This window comes from Protopterus annectens, chromosome 6.part0 (assembly GCF_019279795.1).
Source record: "Protopterus annectens isolate FY-2018-M chromosome 6.part0, PAN1.0, whole genome shotgun sequence".
NCBI lineage: Eukaryota > Metazoa > Chordata > Ceratodontiformes > Protopteridae > Protopterus > Protopterus annectens.
In genome coordinates this window covers 702,126,889-702,154,280 of record NC_056737.1, presented here as the reverse complement: position 1 = coordinate 702,154,280, position 27,392 = coordinate 702,126,889, and the positions used below count along the sequence as shown (strand labels likewise).

Genomic DNA, 27,392 nt, shown 5'->3' with positions numbered 1-27,392 from the left:
TTATAAGGGAAAAATACAGGGATGTTATAACCACCTTGTCCCTGGATGAGATACCCTTACTAATGAGATGGGCCATGTAGAAAGCTTTCCACACAATGGAGGCAATATGGTGGTCAAAAGTCAGTTTGCTATCAACTTGGGTGACCAAGTCCCTCAAGGCTGACTGTGTGCTTAGGACCTTGTTATTAATGTGATAATTTGTGGGGCCATCACTCTCCCCAAAGGGGATGATGATGCATTTTTTGGCATTCAGTTTAAGGCCATGTTTCTGGCACCAGTCATTTGTTTGGGTGACATACACTGCTCATTATGGGATCTCTGTTCTATTGTTCTTATACACTTGATTAAATACATATATCCATAGAGGTGCTAATCAAATGTAAAATAATGCATGAAAATAAATGCAGTGCCACTGAATGTATTTCTAACTTGTTTGCATATTATATACTTTTCATATTTGTTGCATTTTATGTACTGTCTGTCGCTGGCATGTCACAACTGAAAATGGACTTTGGTGCAGTCTATTTAACAGATCAACAAACAAATTAATAAATAAAATAATGGTTGAATCCAGCCATAATACAACACAACACAACACAATGGAACAATCAACGATCACAAATGCTCATTAAATAACAAAAACAAAGTCAATGTTACAAATACATGCTATAACCACAACATCACCCCCCAGAACTTGTTATAGATTATCTAATTAGGCAAGTCTAACAGCATAATGCAGACAAACCTTCACCCCAAGCAAACAACATAGATTCAAGAAACACTGAGGAGAAACAAAGCACAACTGAAGATACTACTTTACTTTCCTCCATACTTCATCTGCACACAGAGATCAGTATTTGTTAATTACACCAATGGTGGGAGGCTGGAAGAACAACAGTGACACATACACATCTCTACAAGTCTGCATATGATAAACAGAAACTAGAAGAAGTACAATCTCTGCCTTTGAATCAATATTTGTCAATGATATCATCACCTCATGAACAAGACTAATTATCACATTATAGCTAGCTAAAGAGTGTCTCCCATGTCCCCTTCAGAGCATGATAGCTCTTTTAACACATTAGCTGAAATTCTCATTAAACCAAGACTTTTCTACTGGGTGACTTTAACCACCCATCAATAAACTGGCTGACCTACATTGCCAATGGTCAGCATGCCCAGTGCTTCCTTGTCATTGTCAATGCTGTTTTTCACAAACAGTTAACCATCCTAGTAGTCCCTGGATCCTGTCTTCACAAATATAGCCATGTCTTGCACATCTCCATATGTACATGCATATATTGTTAAATCAGAACATAACTTAGTGACCTTTTCCTTTAAAACTGACGGTACTTTTCCTGTAAATATCTCCGTGCTTAAGGATTTCTCAAAAGCAAACCTTAAGTTATTTGATGATGTGAATAAATTCTGCTGTAATCCTCTTCTGAAGAGCCCTATTGCTAAAGCTACTATGTATGCCTCTGATGTGTACTCTGACTTAAATAGTTGTGTTGATAAGGCAGTCCCTACCCACAACAAACATAATGAGAAGTTTGAAAACAAACTCCTGTGATGCAATACCTTTATAAATAAATTATATAACAAGAGAAAGAAACTGCTTAATGCTTATAAGAGCTTTCATTCTACCTACCTTAAGAGCACACTTACGCAAACTAACAAAGAGCTTAAGGGAACCATTAGGAAGCTGAAAGCTAAGTATGAACTTAAAATAACCATGAAAACCAAAAACAACTGCAAATCTTTCCTTAACTATGTCAGAAAGTTAAGAACTACCACCCAACAGTATTTAGACCTAGTCCACAATAATACCACAATCTCTGCCCCAAACGAAACACCTAATATCTTAGCTAACAAATATAGTGTAAGTTTTACTCTGACATGTGAGTGGTACATATAAATACTCACCACATTTCATCATTCCAACTTCATAACATTTCCTCAGCCGACATGCTTGACAGCTTTTCCTTCTGTTTTTGTCGATTGTGCACTGGTTTGTAGCTGGACAAATGTAATCATTGTGGCCTAGAAAACATAAAAGATTGTGAAAGAGCCAATAATGCTATATGATATAAACACACATTTATATGAAATATATATGTATATGAAAATGTTATTTTATATATATATATATATATATATATATATATATATATATATATATATATATATATATATATATGCACAAATGTATATATACACATACTTAAACATAAAATGCTCATTTTTATTTGTTTGTCAAAGGGCTTGCTGTATGATAACAAATGTTTTTTCAGCACTGACTTAGTCAAAGAAAACAAAAAAATGACTCATAGGTTCATAGCTTCATAGGTGTGTATTAGGCTAATGGCCCTGGAGCCTTTACAAGCCTAGCCTATAGAATTACCCTGGCAGCATGCCACCCGACATTACGTAGAGCCACTGGAGTGATCCTGGGCTGGGGTGAATTTTCTATTTCCCATCCACACATCAAGATTTCTCTTGAAGAGTCCCAGTGAGGTGCTCTGTTTGATATGTATGGGAAGTCTGTTCCATAGCATGGGCAGTCTCTGGGTTATGAACCTGTCCCTCCAGCACTTTCTCTTGATTGTGATAATGAGGTTGAGGTCTCTGGAGTGTGTGGTGTGGAGGGACTGGGATTTCTTTAGATGTAGCATTTCTAACAGAGCTGGGTCAGACATGGCTTACAGCTGGGTAAGTCAAGCAGAGATCACCTCTAAGTAGGTGATATGAGACAAAGAATAATTGGAGTTTTTTGAGTCTGTCCATACAGGACAAGTGTTTAAGGTCTAAGATTCTCTTTGTGAGGTACTTTTGCTGCCTCTCCAGTTATTGCAGGTGTCTAGTGAGGTACATGCCAAATGGGGCATTGTACTCGATGACTGGCCAAATGATGGAAGAGTAGAAGAAGACAATGATCTCTTTCTTCCCGAATGCAAAAAGTACAGTTGTGTACACTTACCATAAATGTAGATGTTCGAGTGTATTCACTGTTGCAGTCATCACATTTGGGTTATCTGCTTGCAGTAGCCCTCAGTCGGCCTGATTATCAGAGTCTTGGGTCCTGCATTGGTTTCTGTCTCATCTTCCATGATGTCAGGTAGTCAGGGGTATAAAGCATACAGCCGACATCATTACATCAGTTTTTCTTGCCCCAGATGCCAGGTGCCCCCTTAATGGGAAGCAAATATATATATATATATATATATATATATATATATATATATATATATATATATATACATACATACAAAGTTATACCTCTATCAAAAAAGCAAATACACCAAGAAGCTTTTAAGTATAGTAGAGGAGAATAGATGTATAACCAAAAGAAGTCAGGGGGCTGGAGGGAGGGTAACCAAGACTGCAATAGTGAATACACTCGAACATCTACATTTATGGTAAGTGTATACAACTGTACTATTTTCTTCGTGTTTCACTGTTGCAGTCATCACATTTGGGTAGATGCCCAAAGCTAAGGATGGGAGGAGGAATTTAGATAGCATTAGGACCAGCTATAAGGCCCTGCAAGACTGCAGTGGCAAAGCCAGCTCTGGATTTAGAGAAAATTGGCAAATGGTAATGCTTGGCGAAAGTATGTACAGAACTCCAGGTAGCAGCTTCTAGGATGTCTCTGGTAGGGACACCTCTGAGAAAGGCTGTAGAGGTAGATGCAGCCCTGATTGAATGGGGTCTAATCCCCTGTGGGATGGGTTTTCCATAGTGCTTATAACAGAAATTAATGCAATGGCCTATCCATTTAGAAATGGTTTGCTTTGAAATAGCCTTCTCCTCTGCCCCTGCAGCAAATGCCACCAGCAGTTGTTCAGATTTCCTTTGAGGTTTAGTCCTGTCCAAGTAAAATCTAAGTTGTCTGTGCACATCTAAGGAGTGCAGTATCTGTTCCCCTTTGTTCTGTGGATTAGAAAAGAAGGTTGGCAAATGAATGGACTGATTAAGAGCCACACTGGATACCACCTTGGGCATGAAAGAGGGATTGGTCCTGAGGGATACCCTGTCTGCATGAAAGATGAAGATAAGGGCCTGTAATTCAGGTACCCTTCTTGCTGAAGTGATTGCTAAAAGGAAAGCTGTTTTCCAAGAAAGGAATTTTAACTCTGCAGTTGCAGCTGGCTCAAAAGGAGGAAGAGTGAGTTTTTCCAATACAAAATTATAGTCCCAGTCTATAGTTGGGGCTGTCCTGGGTGGTCTTAAGTTTTTGGCCCCTCTGAGGAACTGCTTGAGCAGTGGGTGAGAAAAGAGGTGTGGTTCTGTGTTGTAATGAGCTAAAATGGCTGAGGTGTGAATTTTGATGGAGGAAAAGGAAAGGCCCTTGTGAAGCATCTCAGTTAAGAATTGAAGAATCTGAGGTAAATTGGGCACTGCTGCGGCCATCCCTTGAGTTTGGTTCCAGGCACAGAATCTTTTACATTTTTCAGCATAAGAGTTTCTAGTACTAGGCCTCCTTGCCTCCAAAATGACATCCAACACTTTTTTACTGAGGGATGGTAATGGAGAGATGATGTAATTAGCCAGGCTGCCAGGTTCAGGGTTTGAAGCTGGGGGTGCAGAATTTGGCTCATCTGCTGAGACAGCAGGGTAGGGGTTTGAGGTAGGTGCCATGAGGCCAGCTGTGACACACTGCACAAGAGAGGGTACAAGAGTTGGCGTGGCCAGTCTGGTGCAATCAGTATCATCCTTGGTTTGTCCTGTTTGATCTTTAGTAGTACTTTGGAGAGGAGAGGCAGAGGAGGAAAGGCATAAACTGATAGATTTTTCCAAATGAAGGACAGAGCATCCACTTTCCAAGCTTGTTTGCGGGGAGTCCTTGTGCAGAATTTTTCCAATTGGTAGTTCTGGGGGAAAGCAAACAGGTCTATATCTGGGATCCCCCATTTGTTGATCAACATGTTGAAAATCTTTGGTTCCAGTTTCCACTCGTGTGGGTCCATGAGATTTCTGCTTAGTTCATCTGCCAGTGTATTTAGTTTTCCTGGCAGGAATTGAGCATGTAGATGCACTTGGTAGCTCAAGGCTGTATTCCACAGAGCAATGGATAGTCTGCAGAGGGGGTAAGAATGGGTACCCCCCTGCTTGTTTATAAGTACCACATAACAGTGGTCCTGTCCGTCTTTACCATTAATTGTCCTGGAAGAATGTGGTCCTTGAAGGCTGTCAGAGCATTCTGTACAGCTAACATTTCTTTTTGATTGATATGCAGGCGCATTTGACTTGGGTTCCATTTGCCCTGAATGCACTTCCCTGCCAGGTGAGCCCCCCATGAACAGTCTGATGCATCTGTTGTTAGGGTTTGGGCGGCAGGGGGTAGAGTGAATAGTAGCCCCTTGTTTTGGTGGCAGGCCTCTGCCCACCAAAGGAATTCTAACCATAGGCAACATATGATAGGAATCATTGCTTCTAGATCCCGAGAATGTTGACACCATAGGCTTTTTAGATACCATTGTAGTTTCTTCATATGCAGTCTTGCATATGGAATTAGTAGAATGCACGAGGTCATGAACACCAAGGCTTGCAGTATTTGCCTTGCAGATAGCAGGGTTTTTGTGGCCACTAGTTTGAAGTAAGCTGTCAAATGAATTTGCTTCCCTGGCATGAGGAAAGCCATCTGGGAAGTTGTGTTCAAGCTTGCTCCCAGGAATGTAATTTGTTGACAGGGTACCAGATGTGATTTATTTTCATTTATGGTGTACCCCAAACAAGTTAACACATTTTGTACAAATGCCAGATGATTCAGAAGTATGTTCTGGCTTTCTGCCTGAATTAGGCAATCGTCCAAGTATGGGTATATTTGAATATTTCTTTGCCTGCAAAATGCAATGACTGGAGCTAGGCACTTTGTGAATAACCTGGGCACAGTGCATAAGCCAAAGGGCAGTGCAGAGAACTGATAGTGCATGCAGCCTGCTTTGAAGCATTGGTATTTTCTGCAAGATTCCCTGATTGGGATATGCAGGTAGGTTTCCTTTAAATCCAGTGTTGCCAACCAGGCATCTTTGCCTATCATGGGAAGCAACTGATGAAGAGTTAGCATCTTGAATTTTGGAATTACCAAAAACGTGTTTAGGATAGACAGGTCCATGATAGGATGCTATGAGTTGTCTTTTCTGGGTACCAGGAAAAGTCTTGAGTAGAAACCTTGTCCCTTTTCCTGTTCTGGTACAGTCTGAATAGCCTTTAATCCTAAGAGAGAGAGTACTTGCTTTTGAGCCTCTGCCCACTGATTTGGGGGTAGATCTGGCAAACCGTTTGGGGTTGGTAACGTGAGAAAGTGAAATCTGTATCCTTGGGAAACTATGTTTAAAACCCATTTGTCCTGCATAATGAGTTCCCAGTTTTTTGCTTGCAGAGCGATTTTTCCCCCTAACGGAGCAGTCAGTTGAGAAGTGCTTGGAAGTTTTAAAGTTAAGTCATTGAGACAGCTTACCATAGGGGGAGTCTAACTACTCCCTGATTTGGAAATGGGAGCCCCCCACTGCTTAGTCCTGTGCGTACCCTGGGACTGAAGCCTGGGTGTTCTGCTGGCTCTGGGTTTGAACTGAGAAGGCCTGGAAGAGGCAGGAAAGGACCACTTTTTTGACAGCCAATGCCTACTAAATCTAGGAGGCTGCACTTGTAAGAAATCTTTAACAGTTTGCATAGAATTAGCTTTTTCCTCCATCTTTTTAAGAACTTCTTCTGCTTTGTCGCCAAACAGGCGGTCCTGATTTAAGGGAGCATCCAGCAATTTAGTTTTAACATGATCTGGCAAAGATTGCTCCTTAAGCCAAGCATGCTTTCTAAGTACAGACCCGGTGACAGCAGCCCTGCAAGATGCCTCTAGTGAATCAAAACCACTTTGCAAAGTATGTTTTCCAACCTGTTCAGCAGAATGCATTAAATCCTGTAAATCTCTATTTTCAGCACAATCAGGAATCAACATTATTTTCTGTTTAAGCAATCCAATAATATGCTGCTGATACTTTAACATATGAAACTGGCAATTTAAGGCCCTGATGGCCAAGGTTGCAGAGGTGTATACCTTCTTACCCCATCTATCCAGGGCCCTGGAATCTCTATCAGAGGGGGTAGGATTTTTGGCAGTAGTAGCCTTAATGCCATTAGGTCCCTGTGAAATGGTCTCAGGATCTGCAGTAGGATTTTTAAAAAAGAACTTGTGAGAATCAGGAACCTGTAATATCTATCAGGTTTTCTGGGAGTAGGAGGTAAAGAGTCAAGGGCCAAGCTAGATTCTGAAAAGGCATTGACAACAATGTCCAGCACAGGAGGGATAGCTAAAGGCCTGTGTTGGGGCAGGAGTAAGAAATCTCTAAGCCTCTTTTTAGAATCAGAGTAATCCTGGCTTTCCCAGTGAAAATGCCCCCTAAGAGTATGCAGGGTTTATACAAAAGAGAAATCCTCTGGGGGTGGGGGCAGAGGGAATAGAGTCCTCTGCATCAGAATCCTCATAGGTAGATAAAGGTAAATCCTGGTCATCAGAGGAGACAGAAATTTCAGAATCCTGGTCAGAAGTATCATAAGCAAATTCAGTCCTAGGTCTCTTAGAGGGGGAAGGTTGGCTTCCCCTGATTAAAGTAATAAGGTCTTCAGCCATTCTTATCATTTGTTTTTTCGGCATAGAGGCCTGACCATGTGGTCTGGGCATCAGTTTCCTAGACATGGTTCTTCGAGTTTTAGGCCTAGAAGAAGAAGATGGCATCAGTTTAATATGCAAGTCAGTAGGCCTGAATACACCCTCAGAAGCCGGTGCCTGCTCAGCGGCTCCGGACCCATCCAAGGTAGAGACATCCGCAGGTTCCACAGTTGAAGCATCTTGCAGCATACCGGACTCCGAATGGGTCTCAATAGATGCCTGCAAATCTGAAGTAGTGGGTATCAGGTGCTGCGAAAGCGCCTCACTGAGTACCGGTGAACTGGCGACTAGCTTAGGAGAAGCATCATCGGCAGCTTTGGACCTAGGCGGACTGTCTCTGTCTTTATCTTTGCATTTTTTTGGAATGTCGGTAGTCGGGTGGCTTACCAAAGACATATCTGGATAATTGAACCGAGTACCAAAATATTTAGAAGCGAAAATGTACCGATGATGAATAGTTTGTGGTTTAAATAAGGCACAAAACCGACAGTGAGTTATGTCGTGGTCAGGGCCTAGGCAAGGAATACAGTAAGAATGAAAATCTTTATGAGGTATTTGCTTTCCACAAGAAATACAATTATTCACTTTTACTGACATCGGTTTAGAGCAAGAAAAAGTTTCCACAACGGGGTACTTAGCTTTAGTTGAAGACTTCGGTTCTGAAATTCGAAAACGAAAATTTCAGTTGTCGGCCAACCAGCACTTGCGAACTGCTTCTGCTTCGAGCACTGCATGGCAAGAAAGACTGATGTAATGGCATTGGCTGCATGCTTTATACCCTTGACTACCTGACATCATGGAAGATGAGACATCAACTGACACAGGACCCAAGACTTTGATAATCAGGCCGACTGACAGCTACTGCAAGCAGATAACCCAAATGTGATGACTGCAATAGTGAAACACGAAGAACATCCCTTAGTAATGAGATGTGCTACACAGAAGGACTTTCTGACCACAGTGGCAATGTGATGGTCAAAAGAGAGGTTGCTGTCAACCTGTGTTCCCAGATCTCTCATAACTCTGGGAACTGGGTTTTTCCCAAAGGGGATGATGACACATTTTTTGGCATTGAGCTTAAGGCCATGGTTCTGACACCAGTCGCTGGTCTCAGTGAGGTCTTTCTGTAGGATGTTGACATCACTTGGGGTGTTAATAATAGCTCCCAACTTGTAATCATCTGGAAACTTTGTTAGCCAGAGTCCCTTCGTGTTGTCCTGGACTTCAGAGAAGTAGATACCAAACAGGGGAGGACCCAGGACCGTACCCTATGGGACTCCACTTGTGACTGGTCGGCAGTCTGACTTGGAGTCAGCTACTTTCATACTGTGGGTTCTGTCTGTGAGCCAGTTTGCAACCCACCTAGTGATATAGGGGTTGATGCCTAGCTTAGTGAGTTTTTATATGATTCCTGAGTGGGGAATGGTATCAAAGGCCTTGGCCAGATCAAGGTAAGTTGTATGAACCACCTTGCCTTCATCCACAGCTCTGGTGACTGACTCAAAGAAGTCGACCAAGTTGAGCAGGCATGATCTACCCTTCACAAAACCAAATTGTGTGGGATCCAGAGTTTGGAGATTCCCTATATCCTTGTTTATTAGGTCCATGATGATGCGTTCCATAGCTTTGCATATCTGACTCTTCAGGCTAATGGGGCAATAGTTCCTGGGGTCTGCAGTCACTCCTCCTTTGTGAAGAGGGATATCTGTAGCCGTGTGCCATTCAGAAGGGCCAAAGCCTAAGGTGAGACTGTGATTGAAAAGGGCACACAGGTGAGGTGCCAGTTCACTCTGTAGTTCACGCAGAACACAGCCAGGGATATTGTCAGGTCCCATACAAGCTGTATTCTTGGCCTTGGACAGTGCTGTTTTAACCTGTGCAGCAGTAATACTGGGTGCCTGGCAATCTACTGGTATTGTGATTTGTCCTTTGAGGGGAGAGAAGGGAAAAGTTGGCACTGAATCTGTCGGCCAGTATATTGGCAATATCTGTTGGCTCAGTATAGGAGGTACCATTGTGCAGTAGCTCAGAGCAAATCTGGGTATTGCCATGGAGAGTCTTTACATAACTATAAAGGCCTTGTGGTTGTCATTACTATCTGCTGCAATTCTGTTTTCATAACTAGTTTTAGAGGATTTGATGAGGGATCTCACCTTTTTGTTGAGGCTGATAAGGAAGCTTTTCCAATCTTGGGAGTTCACCTTACTCCGTATCAGTTTTCTCCTTCTGTTGTAGAGTTTGTTTATGGCAGGGGGAAATCAGACTGGCTTCCTTTTTTTGGAGGAGAGTGTCTTGGTTCTATTGGGTGTGGCGGGATCCATGCATTTGTGAATGTGTTCGTACACAGTGCATTGGTGTATGATTTGGTGGTCATGCAACTATTCTCCATTTGCATGGGTGCCGTGAAGTTAGCCAGCTCTGTTTTTAGGAGCCCAAAGTTAGCTTTGGAGAAGTTTTTCATGGTGGTTACCTTTGTGGGGTGGGTGGGTGGATGTCAATTTCCAAGGTGATTAGTTTGTGGTCGGATCTAACCAGGGAGGAGATGACTCTTAGTGAAGAGTAACGGTCCCCCATGTTAGCAATGACCAGGTCAAGGATCTTGCTACCTCTAGTGGGGGTAAGAATGAGCTGGTCCAGGGCAATGGAATTAATGAATTCCAGGAAATGTTGGGCAATTTTATTGGTACATGAGTAGTTTTCCCAGTTAATGGAGGGGTAAGTGAAGTCGCCCAGTATGAGAGTGTTAGGTTGGATACTAATATTCTCCAGGGTGCCTAGGAAAGTGAAGTGTGAGTCTTGGACATGGTTGGGGACCTATAGCAGGCTACGACCTGAATCACTGTCTTATCCAATGTTAGCTGCACCTGAAGTATCTCTGATGTGATATGTTGGGCTACCAGTCTGGAGGTGCGTGCATCCTTTATGAATATGGAAACACCACTGCCATTGGAGCTTTGGTTCAAGTTCAGGGGCTGAAAGGTGTGGAATGAGTTATAGCCTGGTAGTGCAGGGGTGCTTTCTGCTGCCTTGAACCAGGTCTCTGTTACAGCACAAATGTCAATGTTCTCCATTTTAAGGAGTGCTTTGAGTGAGTGCATTTTAAGATTTAGACTTCTAGCATTGAGGAGCATGACCCTCAGATTGCATTTGTTTGTAGCTGTTACAGTGGTAATTTGGTCTTTGGAACACCACCTAAAAAAGGCACTATAGGGGTGGCAAAAGCCTTGGCCAGTATCTGGAAGTCCAGGGGTGACAGATGCAGGCCACCTCTGGCAAAGCATTGAGGTCTGTCAATTAGAAACTGGATCCCCTTAAAATGACACCAGAAACTTAGCCAATTGTTGAAATCAATCATTTTCTGCTTGCACTGTGGTATCATTCTGGGTGATGGTAGGATGCTGCTCAGGGCTAGGGTCATACCAGCCTGGGCTACATAATCTGAGAGCCTCTCCATGTCTCTTTTCATGTAGTCAATGGAGGTATGTCTCAGGTCATTCACACCCACATGTACAATGACAGAGTCATATTTGTACCTGTTGTTGAGGGACTTGAGTGCGTGCATTATGTGGTGCATTTTGCCACCTGACAGGCAGCTGAGGGGACATCAGTGTGTCTCATTGAGTCACCTATGACTAGTGTGTTGGGCATGCCGTTTTGCCCTAGGGGCTTTGGTTGAGTGGCACACTGTTTAGGAGAGTTATGTGTCTCGTGATTAGTGTTGTGTTGTGGTGGTCGAGTGCATTTCTGCCTTGGAGGTCTCTGCTGTTTGGGTAGTTTTTTATTGAGAGCCTCCGTGAAGGTGGGTGTGTGGTTTGTGTTTTTATGTGAAGGCAGTGCTGGTGTGTGTTCTGTAGGGATATGTGTCCCATGTGGTGTTGTGCAAGTGTTGACCTTCTCCTCTTGACCAGCTATTCCGGTCTTGGCTGGAGGGTGCATGGCTTCTAATTTGGATATATAACTGCATCTCTCGCAAGTCTGAGTGCTGGGAGGTAAGACTAGAGGGTTGTCAGTGTACATGAGGCAGTTGCTACACTGCCTCAGGATACCCAAGTTCACCAGGTTAATAGGAGTATTCCCAAACAGCAAGGATTAGAAAGTTTTTGTAAGTGTTAGACAGTATTCTAGCTTAGAGTGGGATCAGATTAACTTAATAATGGAACTTATGTCTATTGTACTAGAGTACAATTATATATACTTGGAAGGTGAACTTTACAAGCAAACCAGAGGAGTAGCAATGGGGGCAGCTTGTGCCCCTATATTCGCTAACCTGGTTATGCCAGATTGGGAAACCAAAAACAATTTTAAAAGTGAACACTTCAAGTATATAAGATACTATTCAAGATTTTTGGATGATAGTTTTATTACATGGGATGGTCCAGAACATACAATAGGCAATTTTATTGATTATTTAAATAATAAGAGTGATTATTTAAAATTCACACACATCTATAGTACTGAGGGTATTGCATACCTTGATACGTACATATCCAGCACAAGTAATGGCTTTAAGTCTCGTATTCAAAGGAAAAGTACTTTTTCCAATAATTACTTGGAATTTTTCAGCAATCATCCTCAAAAAATGAAGAAGAATATATTTAAAGGACAGTGTATATGAGCAGCTAGGATGAAGTCCTCATATTTAGAAATGCTTGAAGAAATGGACTATATAAAAACACTATTCAGTTCCAGAGGGTACCCTTTAAGGTTGTTGGATGAATTAAAAAGTATGTAATTAGTGAATGGGGGAAGAAATATTCTCCTGTTCTAGGAAAAGAACAGGTAACATGTACCGCTGCTGTTAACAACACAGCTGAAATATACAAGAGGGCATGTATTTTGGAATATACACCTCAAGTAAAGCAAATAAAAAACATATTAAGTAGGAATTGGAACATACTTACGGTTGACAATGAGATAAAAAATATAGTCGGGGAGACCCCTCTGCCTGTATACAAAATGGGAATGAATGTAAAAATTATTTTAGAGAGGAGCAATATGGTCAGGAATATTAATCAATGGAGAAGAGGTACAAGATGATGTGGAAGCTGTAGACAGTGTCAGGCCATATTAGAAATTGAGGGTATTACTTTGGAGAATATAAATAAGACCAAGATTGCATTTCAGCATGGTAATTGTAATACTAGGAACATCATATATATGGCCAAATGCATGACCTGTCCAAGCTTCTACATAGCTAAAATAGAAATAATGTTTAAAAAGAGAATTTATGATCTTGTATATGCCATAAAGAAAAAAGATAGTACTAATGCACTATTTAGGCATACAGATAAACATGGGGAAAGTCATGGTTTTAGATTTGCAATATTAGAACACCTAAAGCAGGGACAAAGAGAGGGTAATTATAAAGCCATTTAAGGTCAGAAGGAAGTTAGATGGCAGATCTTAACCGATGCCTCAACTGAACCTGGATTAAATGACTATATAGAGACCGTATTATAATGCTAGTCATAGGAACTACATACTATATATTATACACATATTTTATAACTATTTATAACTATTTATGTTTATGTTTATATTTATTTCATATAGTCTTCTAGTTTAGTAATGGAACATGTTAGTTGAAGGATCTCCCACTGATATTAAGCATGATGACACAATTGTCACAATTATTACAACTACTATTGAATATGTCTTTCAATGTTGCAAAACCTAATTTTTGGTTGATAGTTTGGACCAGTTGAGTTTATTCTTTTGAAGAAACCTCACTTTTTTGGTATATTTTCAAGTGAGGTTGGAATGATTTTTTGAGTTTAGGGTGGTTGAATGCTTTCCAGTTTGTAGGCCATTATGTTCTCATTAAGATCTTTAGTGAGATTAATTTAAGATTTAGATTCACATTGAGGGATGACCCTAATTGCATTTGTTTTAGTTTCTGTAATTGTGGAATTTCACTTATAGGGCTCATTTTCTTAAGGAAAAGTTGCAGATCTGGAATTCATGGGTGTATTATGTAGGCCACCCTATAAGCTTGAGGTCTGTTAATTAGAAACTGGATCCCCTTAAAATGAACCGACACTTGCCAATTGTTGAAATCGAATTTTCTGTTGACTTTAGTTCAGCTGGGTGTGGAATGGATAGCTGTAAGGCAGGGTCCATGAACAAGCCTGGACAAGGTCTACATGATTAACAACAATTTCATCCATTTACAGTAGTCCAATGAGGATTGTGGAGCCAATTGCACAAGCAAATGAACAGACACCACATATGTACATTGTCCTTGGTTAGCTTCCATTACCGGCATTTGTGCCATTCTAAACACCTAGGCACGGTTTCAAATTGGATTATTTTGGACATTCAGTGTGCCAATGAAGCCACCTATGATACTGTAAAGCAATTAGACTTGGCATTAAAATTCTGCCCTAGAAACTACATTAGTTGAAAGCAAACCCTTAGCAAGTATATGCATCGCCGTGATAAGATGTCCTTTGGTGTTGGTCAATGAGTGCCTTGCCACATAATAGAGAGATCTCTGTTCTTTTCAGTTTCGATTTATAATTTATTTTGAAACCTCATGCAAGGTGGTGTGGTTTGTGTATTTATGTTTAGAATAGCATTTCATTGTGCAATGAAAAAAATGTGACCATATGACAAACTGCTTATCAGATGTTTCCTCATAACTCTCTTGACCAGCTATTCCGGTCTTGGCTGGAGGGTGCGTGGCTTCCAATTTGGATATATAAATGCATCTCTCACAAGTCTGAGTGCTGGGAGGTAAGACGAGAGGGTTGTCGGTGTACATGAGGCAGTTGCTACATTGCCTCAGGATGCCCAAGTTCACCAGGTTAATAGGAGTATTCCCAAACAGCAAGGATTAGAAAGTTTTTGTAATAGTGTTAGACAGTATTCTAGCTTAGAGTGGGATCAGATTAACTTAATAATGGAACTTATGTCTATTGTACTAGAGTACAATTATATATACTTGGAAGGTGAACTTTACAAGCAAACCAGAGGAGTAGCAATGGGGGCAGCTTGCGCCCCTATATTCGCTAACCTGGTTATGCTAGATTGGGAAACCAAAAACAATTTTAAAAGTGAACACTTCAAGTATATAAGATACTATTCAAGATTTTTGGATGATATTTTTATTACATGGGATGGTCCAGAACATACAATAGGCAATTTTATTTATTATTTAAATAACAAGAGTGATTATTTAAAATTCACACACACCTATAGTACTGAGGGTATTGCCTACCTTGACACATACATATCCAGCACAAGTAATGGCTTTAAGTCTCCTATTCAAAGGAAAAGTACTTTTTCCAATAATTACTTGGAATTTTTCAGCAATCATCCTCAAAAAATGAAGAAGAATATATTTAAAGGACAGTGTATACGAGCAGCTAGGATGAAGTCCTCATATTTAGAAATGCTTGAAGAAATGGACTATATAAAAACACTATTCAGTTCCAGAGGGTACCCTTTAAGGTTATTGGATGAATTAAAAAGTATATAATTAGTGAATGGGGGAAGAAATATTCTCCTGTTCTAGGAAAAGAACAGGTAACATGTACCGCTGCTGTTAACAACACAGCTGAAATATACAAGAGGGCATGTATTTTGGAATATACACCTCAAGTAAAGCAAATAAAAAACATATTAAGTAGGAATTGTAACATACTTACTGTTGACAATGAGATAAAAAATATAGTCGGGGAGACCCCTCTGTCTGTATACAAAATGGGAATGAGTGTAAAAATGATTTTAGAGAGGAGCAATATGGTCAGGAATATTAATCAATGGAGAAGAGGTACAAGATGATGTGGAAGCTGTAGACAGTGTCAGGCCATATTAGAAATTGAGGGTATTACTTTGGAGAATATAAATAAGACCAAGATTGCATTTCAGTGTAGAAATTTTAATACTAGGAACATCATATATATGGCCAAATGTATGACCTGTCCAAGCTTCTACATAGCTAAAATAGAAATAATGTTTAAAAAGAGAATTTATGATCTTGTATATGCCATAAAGAAAAAAGATAGTACTAATGCACTATTTAGGCATACAGATAAACATGGGGAAAGTCATGGTTTTAGATTTGCAATATTAGAACACCTAAAGCAGGGACAAAGAGGGGGTAATTATAAAGCCATTTTAGGTCAGAAGGAAGTTAGATGGCAGATCTTAACCGACGCCTCAACTGAACCTGGATTAAATGACTATATAGAGACCGTATTGTAATGCTATTCAAAGGAACTACATACTATATATTATACACATATTTTATAACTATTTATAACTATTTATGTTTATGTTTATATTTATTTCATATAGTCTTCTAGTTTAGTAATGGAACATGTTAGTTGAAGGATCTCCCACTGATATTTAGCATGATGACACAATTATCACAATTATTACAACTACTATTGACTTTGGTAATAGTCATCATTGTAAAATATTTAAAACATTTTTTTTTAAATGGTCTTATAGATATTAGAGCCTGTATAATGTATTTATAATTCATGTTGCACAATCACCTTGCACAATTTATTTTGTACAACATATTTTGCACAGTGTTTTTTGTATTATTAAGTATATTTTTATGCAGTTTTTAAGTGGATATGAAATGTGTATTTTTCTTTAAATGAAGGGACTCTGTATTTTTGGTTCCTAAATAAGTATCTAAATGCTTGATTGATTAATTTAAGATATTCTGAGGAAGTCCACATTACTGTGGATGAAAGCGCTAAATCTGAATTTGTTTTAGTTTTTTTATTAAATCAGTGGAATTTCATCTTGTTGGTGCTCATTTTCTTCTAAGGAATACAGTATTCTCTAGCATCAATTCATTATTTTATTATTTAGTTGCTGAACGCTATTGTGAGGTCTGTTTAATAGTAGAAAGCACAGGGAACTGACCTTTAGACATGCCTGGACAGGTGGGCATTAATAATAAGTACTGGAGCTGTTTCCTTGTAGAACTTTTAGTGCTGGCAGCACTTTTGTGTGCTACAATAATTGCTGCAAGAAGTCTGGTAAAGTGCTGGACTAATAAGCTAGTAAAAGTGCAGGAGAAGAGAGAACTAGGATATCTAAGGGACAAAATGAAGAGCAGACTTTGGTACTGCTCAGAAGCTTACAAAGAGTCCTGGATACAGCAATCTATATCTGGACTAGACTACTTACAGGAAAGGCAGGAAACAAGTGCAAATACAGGCTTTTAAACCAAAAAGTTGAAAGAGATGGAAACAACTGCTCAAACAGCCAATAAACTACAATTTCTGGGACAGAAACCACTCCTCTTGTGATAGATAGGCTACCTAGTGCTTACCACTCCTGCTGATAAGCTGGAAGGCTTCCCTCCAACACAGAAAGGCTTGGGGGGGGGGGCTCAGAAGTTTACATACAGTCCTGGATACAGCAAATCTGTATCTGGACTAAAATAGTTACAGGAAAGGCTAGAAAAACACAAATGCTGGCTTTTAGACCAGAAAGTTGAAAGAGATGGGAAAACTACCCAAACAGCCAATAAACTACAATTTCTGGGCCAAAAAACACTCCTCTTGTGGTAGATAAGCTAGATAGTGCTTACTACTCCCAATGACAAGCTAGAAGGCTTCCCTCCAACACAGAAAGGCTTGGGGGGGGCTGAGAAGTTTACAAACAGTCCTGGATACAGCAAATCTGTATTTGGACTAGACTAGTTATAGGAAAGATGGGAAACGAGCGCAAGTATGGGCTTTTAAAATAGAAAGTTGAAAGAGATGGAAAAAAATGCCTAAACAGCCAATAAACTACAATTTCTGGGCCAGAAACCACTCCTCTTGTGGTAGATAGGCTACCTAGTGCTTACCACTCCCACTGATAAGCTGGAAGGCTTCCCTCCAACACAGAAAGGCTGGGGGGGTGGCGCTCAGAAGCTTACAAACAGTCCTGGATACTGAAAATCTGTATCTGGACTAGACTAGTTACAGGAAAGGTGGGAAACAAGTGCAAACACAGGCTTTTAAACCAGAAAGTTGAAAAAGATGGAAAAACTGCCCAAATGGCCAATAAACTACAATTTCTGGGCCAGAAACCACTCTTGTGGTAGATAGGCTACCTAGTGCTTACCACTCCCACTGATAAGCTAGAAGTAAGGCTTCCCTCCAACACAAAAAGGCTTGGGGGGCTCAGAAGCTTACAAACAGTCCTGGATACAGCAAATCTGTATCTGGACTAGACTAGTTACAGGAAAGGCAGGAAACAAGCTTAGAATTTTTTTTTACACAAAAGCAGCTAAAACAGCACTAAAAAAAATTCAAGTGCTGTGCAAGCTAACACACTTGAGTGTGTAGCAATATTAAAGCAAATAAAATGAATTTATTCAAACTGTATTCTGAACTGAATTCAATTATTGTTTTATTCAACTCTGAACAGTTAAAAAGTGCCAGAAATATACTTATTAGAACACAAGGAGATTCTAGCAAAGTTTTTTTCACACATAGAACTTGTATGTACTACAGTTTTTTTTCAAAGTAATGAACAGTTCTAGATTACATGTTATAAGTAGTTCTTGAGTGCTATGAATGACATTATGCAATAGTCTACCACTAAACAAATAATTTGTAAAATATAGCAGTGAGACAAGCAAACTAGGTAGGCAATGCTACTACCATGTTAATCTATGCAAGTACATTTATCTGTAAAATTCAAACTAGAATCTAAGAGTCAAAGATTGCAGATACTTCAGGCCATTAATTTAAAAGTAAGAAACTGAAGAAAATCACATGAAGGTTATGGTGAAATGAAGGGCTAAGACATACTATATGGAATAGTAGCAAACAGGGCATTGTGATTATATGGTGCTGGAGCAGACTGGATGTGTTGACTGGAGATGCATTTTTCAAAATATTTATTCTAAAACTGCAAGTATTGCTGCATTTTAATGACTTAATTCCTCACTGCTTTTCTATAAAAATAACAAATTTATGAAGGTGAGAGCAATTTTTTGAGACAAAATCAGTGACTTCCCTGATAAATGTAGATAGTTGACAACTATGCTGGTGCAAGTCTCTAAAGATATGGTAAAACAATAGTGAGGCTGTAAGGGAAGGGAACTACATTAAAATTATAATCTCTAAAATCAATGTCACTATGAGGAGAGCTGAATGAACATTAAGTGGTAGCTATCCAGTTTTATGCACTGAGTAACAGGAATATTTTTATTATGGTGCATTTAACATAAATTTGCAAACTTTGTTTAAGGTAGACTACAATTTTACAATGTCACTGTTAAGAGTTATTGAGATCTCTCAGTGACTAATGAGTACTCAATATTAGGTATAAGTAGATATTTTCTAAAAAAAAAAATAATATTGCAACATGTGATAAAAGTCACAGTTCTGTAATAAGCACCTAGAATGGAGCAAAAATACTTGAGCAAGTAATGTCTGATAAGGGTCCACAGTCTTACAGTCATGAATTTCATTCCTTTGCCAAAGAGTAGAAATTTGTGCACAACTTCAAGTCCAAGATATCCGCATTCAAATTGTCAAGTACACAGGATGAAGCAAAAGAAGAAGAAACAAAAAGATCTGAAAAAGTGTGTTTATTCCATTCAAACTGACTCTTACTTTTCTATGTTGGAAATTAGGAACACACTTCTCCAAGCCATAGTTTATTTATATTTAAATTTATATCTATAGCTATAACTATAAAGGTTCATAGGTTAGTATTAGGCTAGCTACCACGGCAGGCTATTTTTAAGCCTAGCCAATGTTCCTTCAAATGAGAGAATCAAACTCTGGTACTTGTATCTGGGAGGTAAACACCTCGACCATTATGCCAACCCTCAACTGCCAATAATTCCCACTGAAGACAGTCTCTTTTCAGAGGTGATCCAGGAATAACATATGGTTAAGTGATGTGCTGAAGGTCACACAGTAGCCAAACAAGGACTGAAGGATTCAAACCCTGAACCACAAGAACTAGTTCACAATCTTAACCTCTGCACCAACTGTCAATAGCTGATACAACAGGAATATATAGCCATCAGTGTTACTTGTCACTAAGCCCTCCACAGGAAGCTAATGCACAAGGTCTTAAATGTGAGAGCCTTTTGTGCCTTCCACTTGAAGTCTGGAACTTGCACATCTATGTACACATTCCAAGAAGGCTGCTGAGAGTTTTAACTTAGAAGGGCTAAATGCATATACCTGGTGCACATATTGCAGTCCATTTGCCTCACTCTTCAGTAGGTGTTAGCACTGCAATGGGCCAGGCCACCTGCATCCAACCTAGATAGGCAAGCTGGTATCAGCTGCTCACTCCAGTCTCTCACAATGGTTCCTATAGTGCTCGGTTGCTAGTTAGTCCAGGGTCATCTGCTTCATTTCTATTATTAGTCCCAGAAAGAAGACAACCACAAATACAGTTGCTAGAGAGAAGACAAGTTGAACAGAAAATGTTTTACATAACAACGTGACAAAGATTTCTTTCATCTTTGAAGAATGGACAGAAAGTTAGGATAGCTCTCAATATGCATTCAGGCCACAAAGACCAATTCAAGCTACCTGTTCTTGCCAATCAAAAATAGCCAACATCCTGTATTGTAAGAGGTCATGATGAGCATCTTTACGGAAGGAATCACAAATAAATTTTGAAGGAAAATATTGAAAGCCATGGTGGTGCAACGGTAGTGTTGTTGCCTCACAGCAAGAGGTTCTCCCATTCGATTCTCGGCTGGAGCACCTTCTGTATGGAGTCTGCATGTCCTCCCCGTGATCGAGTGGCATTTGAAAGACATGCGTAGAATGGGTGTGCCTTTGCTGAAGGTTGGGCGTCGAGCTGGCACCTCGGCACCCGTACAAAATCTACTGCCAATCATTAGCAGACCAGAGTGCTGCTGTGGCTACCCCAAAAGCCGAAAGAAGAAGAAGAACAACATAAATAAATATTGAAATGATCCAGTGACTGCAAATTTATATAAAGTTTGGATGCCTCAATAACAAAAAAAAACTTAAATGGTTAAAATTTTGAATAGTTCATAATTGTGCTCAGTCTGCATTAAAATTCATGTTCACTATATCACACACACACACACACACACACACACACACACACACACACACACACACACACACACACACACACACACACATACACACACACATATATACAGCTTCCTAGCTTTAGTTACTTAAGCCTTGTAAATACTTGTATAAATGTACTTAAGAATAAAAAATTTTCTAATTTTTCAGTTGTGAATGCTGTCTGGTTATTTTTTTGCCTTGTATTTTTTATTTCTCTTAATATCCATGTATTCACCCTAAAGTGACAGTATATAAAGATGGTCAAGTGAGTTCATTATTCATCTGTTGAGACTTTGAAGAGGATATTTAAATTGGAGTTCCTGAGTTATCCACATTTGTTTTTCTGGTTAAGAATAAAAAAGATCATAGATCTATTAAAAGGGAGCTGTTACCTACAAAGTGTGACTTAGTATTTATTTAACAGAATCAGTAATTGGGGTTCTAAATCATGTGATCTGGGTGGATCGGTCAGTCAGCAGTAAAGGTCTGCATTGAAAGCATCTGATGCTGCTCTCTCTCTCTCCCTCCATTCCTTCTTCCTTATTTCTGTATGCCTTTACAAGTTGTCATCGACATTAGGGTTACACTAATGTTTTCATTTTCAGATCTGGCAGGTCTATATTAGCAAACTCAAGAAATAGACTACATCAGGCAAATAATATTTTTGCATTGCAATTTCCTTTATGGCTGTGAAGCCAGGATTTAAAAAAAAAGAAAGAAAGAAAGAAAGAAAGAAAGAAAGAAAGAAAGAAAGAAAGAAAGAAAGAAAAACTGACAGCATCTTTCACTTAGGTTTAACTTTTCTGCTATGGCTCTAATTAGGCACTTTACCCCAGTACTAGGCATCTTAAACATTTATGCCTTTTCAAAACACCATTTCTGGGCAATAAGGGAGAACTCTGGATCCTTGCAGTATTTCTCTGTACCTGTCTAAATGATATAGCTGCTGCCTTGGTTTAACACTTAACAGACTTTCAGGCCTCACTGAAACTGTGGGTGTGTTGCCATATTTGTCAGAGATCACATCATCTCTGGGCAGATTCGCCAAAACCCACAAATTGAATTTATTAAACTCCATGTCAACCCTTAACAAGACAAACTATCAGTCTGTATCCCAGCAAAGAGTAACATCCATGTCCATAAAATACCCGCCGGAGAGATTTCTAAAGGCACTCACTGAACTGCCCCTAACAAAAAAAAATATTATTTATGTTTGTAGATTTCAATTATACTTTGATTAACTAGTGTACTTACACCTCAGATGTTGAGTATGAAACTAGATTTCTAGACCTAATAAATGCTAACATCCTAGAAAAGAGAGTTGACAACTCAACAAGCGTTAGAACATTCTAGACTTAGTCTATCAGTATACCACCAAAGAGTACCATGTCCATAATGTTTCCTTTACTGGCTAAGTCTAACCACAAATTAGTAATCTTCTCCTTTAAAGTGGCAGATTCTATCACTGTAACTAACTCTGAATTTAAAGACTTTAAATGTATGAACTTGTTTAAATTCTGTGATGAGCTCTCCAAGTTTAACTGCAACTCCATCTGCTCCATGCAGCTTCTATAGCAACTGATACAAGCAAGTTCTACTCATACCTACATAAATATACCAAGCTACTAGAACCAAATATAGTAGGAAATTTAAAAATAAAACACTCGATGATCCACCAGCATAAAAAAGCTCTTTAATAACAGAGGAAAAAACTAGTACCCTACAATAAACCCAAAGCTACCCTCTTTAACGACTATACCATGTAACAGCATTACACACAACTTGCTATTACACAGTGATTTTTTTTTTTGTTTTGCAGTGGGGAAAGACCCTAAATCCTATGCCAAGACTGATGTACTTCAGAGAGGGGTATAGCAATTTCAGACTTTGCATATGTTTAGTATATGTTTCCACCCGAACTGTACTTGATATCTTGGTAGTTTTGGGACTCATAACTGGTCTTAGACTAATATTTTCCCCTAACTGTACTTGATTTCTTAAAGGTTTGAGACTGACAGTGCTGAGCCTCAAACATACAATGGGAACCCTAAATAAGGTTACATCACATGACATGCACACACTTAAAGGACAACAATGGGATATTAAAGCAGATTGCTCAACCTGCTGTCTCTTTCAGTCTCTGTTTGTTGATACAGCCCGAAAAATCACCCATGCAGCTTTAAAAACCAATCCACTCAACTGTTTTCCCTGTTAGGCTTCCTACCTTTCCATACTGTTTTACTTTCACTTTGAAAACCAAGTTGAAAAACCTCTAGCTGGCTCTGAAATGATGATGTCACATCTGCCAGAGCTCTTGCTCTAGCTACTCGGACGTTTCCTCCTCCAAAGTGATGTAATCCCCACCTGATTTGCATACTGTATAGAAGAGCCAGTGGACCTCCCACATTGTGATGTCAGAGCTGCCTTGCCCAGCCCACTCAACTTAGCAAAAATGTCAAACTATAATCTCACTTTTCTAAAGAGCCCTACCAATAGGTGACAAAGTACAGCAGAAGCACAGTAACAGCTGCAAAAACTAAGTGCATAAATTTGCAATGACCATGCATAGACATTAATTGCATGTTTTTACATAAGAAGCAGAATGCCTGTCACAATTAATTGACAACATTACATCAGATTACGAGAAGTATGCAATACCATAAGTTTCTTAAATTACCACTTAAAAAAGCATGTGGGTGCTGTAATGCAAGTCTGTGAAATATTTTGTGTTTATAGTGCATCATTTGTTAGCTATTTAACCAAACAGGAAGGAAAAATAAGTGGGAGGTTGATGCTTTGCAAAACAATGATTATTCCCAGTGCTATGGAGCTTGGTTCTAAATTTGACAGGAGGAGTGCAACAAAAAAAATCTTCCACTGTAAGTAAGGAAAGGCTGACAAGAAAACAGTACATTAGTCTGGTCACCTGCTGTGAGCTGTCAATCACATGCAGATAATGGGTCCAATTACCCTTAGATCTTTGACAGCTAGGGAAGGTAGATGTGAAGGCATTGGGGAGATACCTTGAAGAACTAGATTTCAGCCTTCACAAAAGAAATCAAGTTATTTATTTATTTGAAATTTGTTTGTTAGGATGGTCCAACTGGGCCGAAGGAACCCGTTTTCAATGGAGTCCTGGGAAGAAAAGCTCCATACATACATTTGATTAAACAACAGGTTATTACCTAGTTATTACCTCTAAGGTTATTACCTTAGAAAGTTACCATTTCTAATAAGAAAGAGCAATAAAATGCACTTTTCAATTCTATTTTGTAGCATTTGCATTGCTTGTGTTTGAAGTAGTCATTGAAAAAGGATAACATTTTAACCAAAAGTAGGTGACTATATAACACAGCAGTGAATGCCTGTAAAATCAGTTGACTGACAGGAGCTTTAGGGAAAATGTGGCAGATCTGATGCAATGTTTTGGAGACAAACAATGCATTCTGGGATACTTAGAGGCAGACTAAACAGTCAGAATTATTTCAAGATGCCAGACCCCATGTGGTTAGAGTCAGAAATTGCATTTAAAAATATCTAAAAAGCTCTAAATAGTCTCAGAGTGGTGTTAAAATGTAGGAAACACCAAACCATGATGAAATAAACATGTTTTTTGAGTCTGTGGGTGTGGTTGTCCTTTAAGGTTGGGAAAAATTGTAGGTCATTACTGAGCAATATTCAACTCAGTCTAGTTGCATAACCATGCCATCTCATTCAGAACCAGCACTTAACACTGTGTTCAGTGTTCTCATAATCACTGAAATGTGATGACTGATGCCAGCAGAAGTGTTTTCTATCTGAATTTCCTTGTTTTCTACTGATGTTGCAAACATTCCTAAAGCAGTGGTAGATGGTGCACGTCTACATGATGTGAAACTAGGCTGTGTTGCTGTAAGCTGATCTTCATGCATGGTATTGTTGATGTGGTTACTTGGGCAATAGTGGTCTTGTGACCACTCATGTTGTAAATAAGAGGCTGAAAGAAGCTGGAAATTACCTCATTCATTATGGATCAGTTTAATGTACACTGCAGAGTTGAATTTAACAATATCATTGTCCTCTCTTTTCTATAATATTTTCATTGTCATCCTCCTGACTATACTACAAATTATCATGACAGAACTCAGTCCCTTATATCCTTCATACTTTCTACAGCATTCTCAAATATAATCTGTCAAAGTGCTACTCTAAACTATACTACCATTGGTCAATGGTTAATGATCAGTGGTCAATAATAAATACAATTAATTAATTAATTAATTACAGGCTGACAAGCCCAAGACTATGTGAGAGACATCTAAATGCTGACAATCAATATTTATAATTACCCATAACACTGACTAATATGCCTTTAACTGATCTCAGCACATAATCTTTTTGCTGAAATATAGAGGTAGCCTGTTCCACTAACATGTACTGGAAAAATTCAGATGCTAAATTACCTGACCACTTAATTATTTATTAAAGAGGGTCTGTGTGATGACATCTTTGACAAGGTAACCACCTGATACAAAACAATGAACTTTACTCTTTTTTTAATTTCTCCAAGTCTTCTGGGTTTCTAATACCTGATGGGAATGGACCCCATTCCTAAGTCAAAGAACAGTTAAAGTTCATGAAACTAGTATTGTTTTAATCTTTGATGTCAGCCAGTAGAGCTCTTTGCAGCACCCACAATGTGCCCAGTAATGACTCCTTCTGCAGTTCCTGTGGAGTTACATGTATTGGTAACATATCTAAATACGATTGTAAATTCTTTTTTTATAAGACCTGTTGCTGGAACTACTATTGGAACTGTCTGGGTATCTTTCTTCCACATTGCTCTTGTTTCTGCCTGCAGATGCTGATATTTTATGACTTTGTGTCTCTCTTTATGCAAGACACTGTAGTCACTGGGTGCGGGAATTTCAATGATCAGTGCTACTCTTGGCTTCTTTTCTTATAGGTTCATAGGTTCATACTAGGCTATCTGCCCAAGGGCATTTATAAGCCTAGCCCATAGTTATGTGGCTTTTCGCCACCCCTTTAGTTTGAAGAAAACTATGCCTATTATTTTGCTGTGCCTCTGTCAAGCAGCGACACTGAAGTAATCCCTGGGGTATATCTGCGATCTCCCATCCATTGGTCAAGATTCCTCTTGAACAAGGCCAGCGAGGTGCTCTGCCTCACATGTACCGGGATTTTGTTCCACAGCATAGGGAGTCTCTGGGTGATGAATCTGTCCCTCCAGCACGTTCTATTAATAACCGTGTCAAGCTTTAAGTCTCCCGCCCTTGTGGTTCTGAGGGATCTAGATTTTTTGAGGTGAAGCATATTCATCAAATTTGGATTTGACATGGCCTTATATGTCAGGCACAGGTCACCTCTGAGCAAGCGGTATGCGACTGAATAGAGCTGGAGTTCTTTCAGTCGGGCAGCATAAGACATATTTTTGAGACCACAAAGTGAAAAAATGTGTATGTCCAGGACCAGCAACACCAAGGGTAGAAATAGACAGCTCACAATAAGGTAAATCCAACGATGAAAACAGTTTATTTTAAGCATACAACACTGATACCAAATTATGACTTCTTCAGAAAACAATCCATTGCAACAATGAACAGTCCTAAATACTAATGCCTAAAGTGAATAATTGACAAAAATCATTTAACTTAATTAAATTAATTAAATAAATTTACCCACATTTAAAGCACCAAGCAAACTGAAACTTAAACACGTTTAAAATCGTCACAAAAATACTTTTGAATATTAAATGGAAAACATTATAAATACTATTTTTTAAAAATATTAACAAATATATTAACTTAACTGTTAATCCTGAATATATTATTAAAAATACTCCAGGTATTTTTACACATAACATAAAATAAAATGTATTTAAAAATATATATATAAAAAATATATATATATATCAATGTTTCTCAATAAAATACCACAATAATGTTGCTTTGGTAATTTTTTAAAAAACATTTATAAACTGTATTCATACAGATAATATTGGTAAATACCTAAATCATTTGTGCTTTTATTTTCAAGTAGGGTACAATAGATATAGAATCATTCAGTCTTAGATTCTAAAAGAATCTGCCAGTATGTTTCTTGATGGCACAATCTCAGGGTCCACCTAGCATCTTTGGATACTGAATCCAATACAAAAAATAAAAACACACCACCCTCACATGTTATGGTGTGCTTATAAAGTGCATTGTTACAGTTGCACTTCTGTATATCGTAATAATGCTCATACACGTTCTGATTTAAGAGGTCTTTCAGTCTTTCCAACATAAAATGATTGGCAAGACTGGCACACTGCCAAATATACAACTCCAAAGGAGAGACAATTGTAAAATTTTGTAGTTGAAATCTTCCTATTTCTACTTTCCAAATAAACCTTTTCCTGATTTAAAATATACTTACATTGTGAGCATCGCCCACATTTGTAAGTCCCTTTCTTTTGCTCTCTCACATATTGGGGTGGAATTTCCTGCTCCAAAATTCTTTTAATATTAAATCCTTTCCTGTAAACTGTTTTAACCTTCCTATCTTTAATACTACTTAAATTGGTTATATCCTGAAAGGATTTAAACTCGTTCTCAATAATTTTAGTAAGCTTACCAACATTGGCACTATATTCAGTAACAAAAAGTAAATGATCATTCTCAAAGGTCGGGGTATTATTT

General features: G+C 38.9%; 1 protein-coding gene across 3 annotated transcripts in view; it reads right to left on the bottom strand.

The window, feature by feature from the left end:
- The window catches only part of ESR2 (estrogen receptor 2), a 2,041,892-nt gene that overhangs the window by 618,293 nt on the left and 1,396,207 nt on the right, over window positions 1–27,392 (bottom strand). For all 3 annotated transcript variants that reach the window (XM_044074389.1, XM_044074391.1, XM_044074390.1), the window contains one exon: window positions 1,930–2,046. In XM_044074389.1, the coding sequence (XP_043930324.1) occupies window positions 1,930–2,046 (117 nt within the window). The remainder of the gene's footprint in view (window positions 1–1,929; window positions 2,047–27,392) is intronic.